The following is a 9,960-nucleotide window of genomic DNA, read 5'->3' on the forward strand; positions in this document are numbered from 1 at the left end:
TCCTAGCTTTGGGAACGGATTCATGGCAACCCCTTAAGCTTGAGCCTCTGCATAATTTTCACTTCCCCCCGGGAGGTGCCCAAAGTGCACTGGAACCAACTGGTTTTCTGTTAAGTGTATTTTCTGCTGGAGGCAGCTGCTCTCAGGTAGAGTGGTCCACTGGAAAAGACTATTGTGGAAAGTGAGGTTGCCTAAAAGACCAAGAAATGTAGTAGATCAGCTGGCATGATCTTATCAAAAAGGACAGGTAATCCAGCAGAAAAACAGTGAGCTGGGTAAGTAGAGATAGTAACCTAATTCGGGGGGGCTGCAGTTCCCCTGCAAGTCAGCCACTATTACACTACAGCAGGCATGTGCATAAGAGGGTCACCTTGTTCTGCTTCACAACCAGAGCTACACTGAAGCTTAACAGCACTGTCTCCCATAACAAACTGCTCAGCCAGGAATAAAATACATGAGAGTTTTTCACCGTCTTTTTGTAACTTCAAGCAAGACACTGACAGACTGGTTTGGACCCTTGAATTCTGAACACGATGTACACAAATGCAGTCTCATATTTTGTAATCTTATTAAAAAGCCAACGAAAGTGCAGGTTGTCTGAAAATGCAATGGTTAGAAATTTCAGATTGATGTACAATGAATCCAAGAAGCACATTATTAAAATTACCTTGCTTTCTATAATTTAGGAAGTCTAGATCCATGTATTTGGTGCTGCTATCCAGAAAGTGTTTACCTTCATTTACAGACTACAGCTGCTGCTTGAAAATCCAACTGCTAGAGCACAGTTAAAATATAGAGGAAGTTCACTGCTACTCATCATTATAATAAAGATGCTGATACTTAAGAAACTACTTTCTGAGTTAAAAGTCTCCCCTCATCAAATTTTTAGGCATACCAGCATCTTCAAGTTAAAACACCATTGCTTTGTACCACACTAAAATCCTTTTAATTCACTAAGATATAGCTAAAAATAAGCTTATGGAATCAGCAATTTAAAAAAAACTTAACTACGTTTCAGTTAGTTGCGCTCATTGCCCATATATGTCCAGTCTTTGAAAGAGCCTGTCTCTTGCTTTGTAAAAAACACTGGAAAAGTTTTGAAAACTTACTGTTTAGCTGAAGTGAGGACCCAGCTCCACAGAATCTGGCGTATGCAGTTGAAAACTTGTACTGAAAGTGCCTCATGAATCAAATTTCTTAAACACTTTTTATTTTATTTCAAGTAAAAATATGTGGAAAGTAAAAATAAATTTGCCTGTTCACTTTTCATTCCTTTTATTACTTGAGAGTTTTAATCTTCAAATTTTATAGATCTAGATGTGTATTTGTCTATGTAGCCTTTTTTGTTGGCAGCAGGCTGAAATCCAAGACCAGTTCCTTTATGTTGCTTCAAGTCCATTGCTTTATCAAATTCCATCTTCAGCGCCTGCTGTAACTTCTCCTCCCCTTCCCTGTTCAGAGCCATATTCGGTTTGTTTGTAGTTGCTGAGAGATTTTGGCTAGGCACAGAGCCCTTTTTAAAGCCACCCATCAGTTTAAAAAACTTCATTTGTTCCTCAGAACTTTTAAAAGCAGCTGTACTCCACTGGCCAAACTTTGCATCCTGTGAAGCAAAACAAGGTTAACATTAAAATTAAATAATACCAAGGAAGACAATTTTGGGCTGTGTACCATGAGAACAGAACCAGCTACAAAAACCTGACAGGCTGACAAAGCTGGGAAGCAGTCATTCCGCGGGTAGTACCTCTCGAAGGACACAGCCCTGCACGAGCGCATCTTCATTAGCATTTCCGTTCATTTAACCTGGAGACAGGGTATAATGCACCTTCAGAATCTCCTTTCCCTCTGTCTTTAGGAATCTTGACTTTTCTGCTTTCTGGAGAATATTTACCTAGCTCAAAGACACTGCCCCATCATTTCTCTTATTCTAAGACAATTGTCAGACTTAATCCTCTTTCACTCTGTGCGTTTATCTTTTCATTTTCCTACTGCCTAGTTGTGTAGCTGTTGTTTTCAGCAGGGTTTTGTTATGTTAGTTATGAGACAGATTAAACACTGTCTCCAAATGCTTTAATATTTGCATTCTCATCCCACTAATATTGCAAGAGTGCAAAAAATTAGGGGACACCCTTATCCAGCAGGACTAAATACAGGACCTTAAAGCCTCCCCTCCCCTGCAGTTTGCCATTCCTTAACTCTGCGTTTCGCTGCATTCTTTGAACTAGTTCACTCCTTCAGGATTCTTCTTTTGTCTGTGGCTACTGGCTCCTTTCTGAGAATATAGGCCATGTCCAGGTAAAATCAGAATTCAGCCTTTTGTGGATAACCCAAGATACATCATATGATTTACAACGTTTACGAACGTTTGGCTTACCTAAGAACAGGCTTCATTCTCTAAAGATCTTATTTGACTCCTGAGCTAGAGCTGGGAGCTATGCAGTAATTTGTAACTATTTTTGGCAGGACTGCTACTCCCAATTTTTTCTTTAAAATGGGGTGTGATATTAAATGGAAGATTGGTTGATCATTAATTAGACTGAGCTGGCTCCATCAAAGGAAAAAAATGTGAATCTAGTGGTTGGTGTGTTTATGTAAGCCTGAAATCCTTCCAAGTGAACAGTTGTAGCTTGCATGAAGCGTCATTCTCCACTAGACAGCCAACATGACACACAGCATGCTACACAGTACTGCAGGCAAGCTGGAGCAGGTTTTTTAAAAGTTTGAAAAAAAGCAAGGCTGGAGTATCATTCATTATCACAGGCCAGAACACCTGCTATTAAAAGCAAGGGACCCGTAATACTTCAGTATTTTTACCTTGCTCAAAGACAAATTGCTGTATAAGCCCAGATCTGTGACACAGACACATGCCCACGTACACATAAATGTATGTCCTCCCTTTGGAATGGGAGACATCTGCACAGATGCAAAAATAATTATGGCTTGTCAAACCCTGTAATTTTTTTTTTAAAGTGAATTGCTGGCAGGCACTACACATAGCTTTTGCTGCAGCATTTCCAGCTCACTCTTTGTGAACCTGATGAATTAGTTTTCATAGCTTTTATTCTTCTGCATACTACTGAACAGAGACAGATCAGCACCAAAGAACTGAGATTCTCTGCCAAGGATGTCATTTTTCTCAATGACTTCAGAGACTATCAGATAGTTGCAGTTCCAGAGCTGTTGCAGTCTGCCTCCCACTGTGTAAAAACCTACAGTTGTTGTTTCTGGCATTTGTTTGAGGTACAGTCCAACTTTCTAGGCATACTGGCAGTCTTGCAAAACAACTAAGAATCCTGAATTACTAGCAAAGCTTTCTCTCCTCCTGAATCTTACTACCCCTGATAAACACTACTGCAAGTTTCCACTACCTTACTGTAAACCTGCCAGGAGGCAGGCTGAGCAGGATGCAGAAAGCAAAGAGCAAAGAATCATCTTTCAAAGAGGGGGAGGAAAGGTGCAGAAGTTAGGAAAGGACTGACTGGGAGGATCACACAGGCGTGTTATCAGTTGTCATCTTTTTTACCTTTCCGTGTGCACCCATTTCTGAATGTCTGCAATGTCTTCCAGATAACAAATAAGATACAATTCAGTGACTGCTATATCCATAGCCTAGAATTAATTCTGTTTCACAGTAAACAGAAAATGCTTCTGTAGCAATTTGTCATTGCTCATTCTCCAGAGGAACCAGAGAAAATGTTGCTTTTGAGGACTGATGATGGGAATTAGAGGTCTGTACAATGCCAGCTGCTGTTGGAGTTCACTCTCAGCTGACAGACTCTCTTGGGATTGTACTAACTTGTTCTATAGCATGACCTTAAATTTAAAAAAGTCAGAAGGAAGTCATGCACCTGAGCTGCATACAAAAAAAAAAGAAGGCAGTGCTTTTTTCAGGAACTTGCTCTGGGACACAATATTTCTATCAAATCAAGGTCTAAGTTCATACATACCTGTTCTACTTTGGGACTGAAAACCTTAGTTTTGCCAGATTCTCTATCGATTTCCTCTTGCAGAGCTTGCCGCCTCACCTAGCATGCAGAAAAAAGAGCACAAGACACTATCTTCTGTGTGTTAAATGGCAATTAATTTAATTCACAATTAAAAGGGAAGAATGAAATAATTTGTTATCCTTCAGAATTTTGCAAGGATAATTAAAAAGCTACGTATGATTCTTTTACACAACACAAGAACTGTGATTTTTCTAGTGGTATTTTAAGTGAACACTTTTCTGTATCAGATACGTTTAATCTTCTAACTGCAGGAAGAACTACACTGAACTGCCAACATTGATGAGAAGCAAGGAACCTGTATTTAACCTAATAAGCTACTTAGAAGCTTCTGACGTTGACTGGAGCTGTATATTTTGGACTTAACCCATGGGCGATAAAGCACATTTTACGCAGAGCTCTGTTTAGGGAAATCTTGGTATAGACAAGCAACAAAGCAGGTTTTTTGTTATATTAAATGCTGACTTGCTTTAAATCTTACTTAATTAAAACAAAGCATACCTTGTCTATGTTAACTTCATCACAGTTTCCTTTTTTTTCCTGCACAATAGTTACGTCATCCCCACATTCCTGTAAAACGGGAAAAAGCTGGTATGAATATTTTTATCCATACTGGTTAATTAGAATTTACACAGCTCTGACCACAAAAGTAGTAAAAACACTAAGCAACACAGTAGTACTATTCTGGGGCAAGATCAAATAGTCGGATCTAAGCTGGAAATGCCAATTAAACATATATTTCTATGGAGAGCCATTCTCCCCGAGGAAGAGATCCTTTTTTTAAACAAGATAAGGGATTTTTTTTAAAATTCATGCATTAAAATGGACCTGCCAATATTACTGGCACATACAGTAACCTTTGCAGACAGGGTCATTTAAAATTAAACTGTTCCATAAAAGTTTAAATTTATACTTGAAATAAGGGACAGAGTTAAGGATAAAAAAAAAAAATCGGTGGCAAAATAATGGCCCCTCTGCAGGCACAGGACAAGCCTGAGGCATGTTGATCCCACAAGCCACTTAAAATCCCAAACACAACAATCTAGAGGCAGCTGCATTGTGCTCTGTCTTGCACAAATGTACAAGGTGATGGTCCCCAGGAGCTTCCAGTCTGGAAGGAGCACAAGGAGGGGCGTGACACATACATAAAGTGTCTCCTACAATGGCAGCAAACGGCGTGATGGTTCCACATTTGAGAGCAAGGAACAGGGAGCTGATGTGAAGAGACAGAGCAGCTACAGCAGAAATGGATGGGCAGGATGGCAGGAGGTAAATCAGTGGTGGAGTCCACGAGCAGCCAGATTCTGGGAACTCTTCCACAAAGTGCAGCCCTGCAGCAGCTTTTGCTCCCGTTGACTGGCGTTTCTAGGTCATTGCCCTCAGCCTTTCTTTTCCAAATTTGTAACAAGGATAAGATTTTTGGGCATCCAGTGTAACAGGATAAGTAATAAGTCCAGGATAGTGGTAAATTAGAGCCATAAGCTTTACACCCGCCTGGAAAAGGTGGCCAAAGGGAAGATCTATTGAAACAGCGAACATAATAATCCAAGCATGAAATAGCCAGGGAACACTAAGACAAGGAAAAGATTTGTAACATACTTCTGTCAGCAGAAGCTGCTGTTACTTTTTTGGGGGTTTACAGTTTTATTTGAAGCCATGAATGGTTTTCCAAAGCTGCTTTTTATACATTGATTTCACACACACACAAGTACATAAACCATTAAAAATGTGAGAACACTGTCTGCAATAAGGAGAGCTCATTCCCTTGGATGAAAAGAAAAAAACCCGAAAACCCAATTTACTTCTGGATGGCCTGGTACTGTCTTTTCAGATCTCTTAAAACAAGCAGGAAAACTATTGTGACAGGATGCTGTAAAAGGCTGGAAAATATTTTTTTTCATCTGGAAGATGAAGTGGCAGACAAGGAAGGAGGAAGGGTGCACTCCCATCCCTGCTGAAGGCAAAAACTGCATGGCAAAAAAAACCCCCCTCTCTGGAGGTGTGCCAGTCTTCCCCCAGTGTCATGGAAGGGGAACACATTCACACATGGTAGGATTATACTGTCTGCAGGCTAATAATGTCAAGTAAGTAAACTGAGTTCTCACTCCTCCTCACTCTGCCCAAGTTGCCTGTAATGGCGCCCAATGGGAAAAATATCAATTGTTGATATTAAGTGGGTATCAGTCCACATTGTCTTTAACAATGCACTCTCTTGCTTGCTGCACAAGCCCAACAGAGGATTCTTCTAGGCACGCAGCAGTGTGTGGCACACTGTAGACTAGAAAATGGTTAAGGGCTATGGCACAGTAAAATACAAGACCGACATTATCAGCCATTTATTACTACTGTGTCTTTCACCAGGGCAGGAACTAGATTTCCCTAGCACTGATTTACCCAGACTTCTCAATTTTGAGAAAAATTTCTCTGAAGTACTTTCTATTATCAAAGGATAGAGCTGAATATGGGGAAGAGAAACAAAACATGCATCACCCTGCACCCGTCTCCTCACTTGTTTGCAAGGTATTTGCTGTGTTTTCCATTGTAATTGGTCTTGCAAGTTGACTTGTCATCGTTAGGCTTATCTTGCCTCCACAGAATGTGAGCAGCTGCACGAATCCAAATAATGTCTAACACTCTCAAAAAGCCAATGTCAATTTAATTAGAAAATATATCCCAGCAATAAAACCGCCTTGTCCTTTGAAAGGTCAAAATGAGAAACCTAAATAAAAAGCCCCAAACATCCGCTCACCTAATAACCGATAAGCCTACACACTTCCAACACAAACTTTTGTGGAAAAAGCCTTTATCTGGGTCTCCATGAAGGCTGAAGAACCTGCTTAATTATAAGCACTAGACCCCAGGAAGCTGTTACATTTCCACAGAACATCAAGAAACTATGTGAGCGCATAACAAAGCCAAGCACACCACAAAGAGTGCTTGAGAGGCAGCTAGCGCTATGGCCCGCTCTATCCCTAGTTTACAAAAATCTTCAATGATGCTTTATTATCTAGTGCTTAACTTCTACACAAGCCAAGCATTGCTAGTTCTTGATAAAAAACAACTGGAGTGCAGTTGTTTTTTATCAATAACTGTTTTTTATCAAAAACAACTTTCCTATTACCTATGAAAATAAAAACAAGCTCCAAATGACTCACAATGAGCTGTTTACAAAGTTGTTTAAACATCTAAAAATACAGATAGATACCTACTGAATTTCTAAGCATCTCACAACATAATTCCCAATGACAAGAGAGGTTAGGCATATAGGTACTAAACTTGAGGCACTTAAATAGCTTTAAAATATGCCCCTAAGCATATCCGGTAAAAAAGAAGGTTTTAAAAAAAAAAAAAAGTTAATGTAATAAAACTAGATCTTAATAGTCTAATTGTTGAAAACAAAGAAGAAACCTCTGTATTTCAAATCTTTCATCACTTCCTCTCCACGTTTGTTTCACCTCAGAAAGGGCAGTACTGCGAGACTCTGGGATGGGATTTCCTCTAACAGTCTGATACAATTCCAGTTACAATTTACACAGCTCTTAAATCCATGTATTTTCTTGTATAGATTTATTTGTTTGTTTAAGAATTTGTGTTTAGGTATTCTCTAGTATTTTTCTATCAATATTTATCCATCAGCGCTCTAGGACTAGTCTGCACTTAGACAAAACTTCAGAGAAAATCCTAAGAATCCTAAGTTGGACAACAGGTTTTGGCTAAATTTCTCCCTTTTTTTCTAACACTAAGCAGTTCCAGCAGCAAAAGCTTTAGGAAAAGAGTCTAACAAGAGTTAGATGCACTTATGCTGCCACTGTGACTGACCTGCTCAGGCTAAATGACATGGTATTAAAATCCTATTTTATAGGTGTTGCCACTTTGCTAAGAGCAACTGAAGGAGGGATAGAAGAACATTTATGTCTGTAAGTACTTGTTTTCTTTTTGTGCTGATAGTTATAATATGCAATCTATGCGTTTTACATTTTCATGATCCTGTATTTCACAACTATTACTTGCTGAACTTAATAGATCAGCTGATGCTGCTTCTCAAAACCCAGAAGAGGCTCCTACTGACCTCAGTGTCACCTAAGGGTCTGTACAGGCAGAACAGTCTGCAAAACAGAAACTTGTCTACCTAAGGAGCTTTCAGTTCCTTAGCAGGAGGACACAAAGATACTCTCTTCTTTACAACTCACCAGTGCCTCATTTCCCATGTCTTCTGTTTTGATCTTTTTCTTTTTTGCGTTTGCTTTTGAACATGGTTCTTCAGCAGAGTCCTGTGGTACTTCTTTTTTTCTTTTTTTCCTTTTTCTGTCACAGAGCATATGATTATTATTGCATAATACTCTATCTACACCATCCCCTGTGACACATTCAGCTTGCTTCATTTCACTCTCTTTGTTCTTTCTATTGCTTTCTAAGAGTGCTATTTTTTGGCTTTTAGATGCACTGTCATTGTTTAAAGAAACTTTTGAATATGGTATTTCCTCCTCCTCCTCCTTCTGAATCTTCTTTTTCTTTTTCTTCTTGATTACTTCATTGTTATTCTTGCTATTCTTCCTGCTTTTTTTTCCAGAAAGCTCTTCTTCCTCCAACTCAACTTCTTGCTGTGCAGGGAGATGCTTACCAGGAACTCTGTGACTAAAGTCTTTATTATCTTCACATGTTAAGGAGGAAACATCTTTGCTTCTCTTCTTCTTCCTTTTGGTCTCTCTGATACTTCCAGAGTTCTCAGTAGTGTCCTCTTCCTCTCTATTTGTCAATGTAACGTCCTGGAAATTCTTTCTGAAGTCCCTTAATGCAATGGGGTTATCAGGAATTCCATAGACATTGTCCTGATGATCTGCTAGTGGTAAAAAGGTGTCGGGCTTATCTTTCTTTTTCTTCCTCTTCTTTCTTCTCACATAACTCTCCTCCTCATTCTGGATAATACCTGTTCCATGGGTTTGGCCAGTAAAAGCTTCTTCTTGTGAAATGTATTTGTCTGGTTTTTTATGAACTTTTTCAGTCTGTTTATGTTCACTGTCCTGGATGTCTTCTAATGCTAAAGAAAAAATGCCTTTCTTCTTTTTTTTCTTAGTTACTTCACCATCCAGTTCCACATTCAAAGCAGTATTCTTTGTGCTTTTTCTAAAAGCAATTTCATTTTCCTTAGTACCATCTGTATGATGATTTGAAAACTCCACATCACTACTCTGATTATTCTCCAATGATACGGAGGAATGACCCTTGGCTTTTTTTTTCTTCTTTTTGAGAATTTTAACTTGTTCTTCTGATTCTTCTTGAGATTCCGAATCCAGATGGCCTTCTACATTCACAAAGCTTTCTGAATGTGCTTCTTCCAGTAACTGAGAGGCAACTCTCCTTTTCTTGTTTTTCTTCTTCTTCAGTTCTACTTCATCTAAACATTCGTCTTCTTTTGATTTTTCCTTTTTCCTTACCTTTGTTTTTGTCTCAAGTGGTCCATCATCCTTACTTTTAATGACAGTTTGAACATCTTCCTCAATTGTAATGACAGTCTGGCTCCTACTACTTTTCAACTTTTTCTGTTCAGGTTCCTCATAAACTTCTTTTCTCTTTTTCTTTATTATCATTCTAAAAAATGAAATAAGATGTTAGCACACCACTTCAACAGGTGACACAAGTTCTAGTCTATTTGCCCTTCCTTTATTCTGAAACCATTCCACATCGCTCCTTGTCCCTGGCACTCTTTTTCCCATTTCACAGCCTGCTTTCTGTAATGGGATGGGGACCAGAACTGGGTGCAGCACTGAACATACAGTCTATTTGAGTGGGAAAGAGGATTTTTTTGTCTTGTTCTTCACTGCTGTCCTAGTTAGTTTGTAACTTTCTATTTGTCTTTTTGACAGCTGCTGAGCATATTTTCACAGCAATATCTACCCTCTAGAAATCTTTCCGAAATGATAAGACATACACATGTATATAAATTGATAAGCATAGT

At 39.0% G+C, this 9,960-nt stretch overlaps 1 protein-coding gene across 1 annotated transcript; it reads right to left on the reverse strand.

Moving 5' to 3' along the window:
- Window positions 1-1,291: 1,291 nt before the first annotated feature.
- KNOP1 (lysine-rich nucleolar protein 1) lies at window positions 1,292-9,580 on the reverse strand (the record flags this gene model as incomplete). Its single annotated transcript, XM_010078704.1, has 4 exons — window positions 1,292-1,603; window positions 3,948-4,025; window positions 4,506-4,574; window positions 8,534-9,580. Coding segments are annotated over 4 exons (1,506 nt in total), but the record flags the coding sequence as incomplete, so codon positions are not given.
- Between the last annotated feature and the right edge of the window lie 380 nt (window positions 9,581-9,960).

This window comes from Pterocles gutturalis, unplaced genomic scaffold (assembly GCF_000699245.1).
Source record: "Pterocles gutturalis isolate BGI_N339 unplaced genomic scaffold, ASM69924v1 scaffold6881, whole genome shotgun sequence".
Classification (NCBI taxonomy): domain Eukaryota; kingdom Metazoa; phylum Chordata; class Aves; order Pterocliformes; family Pteroclidae; genus Pterocles; species Pterocles gutturalis.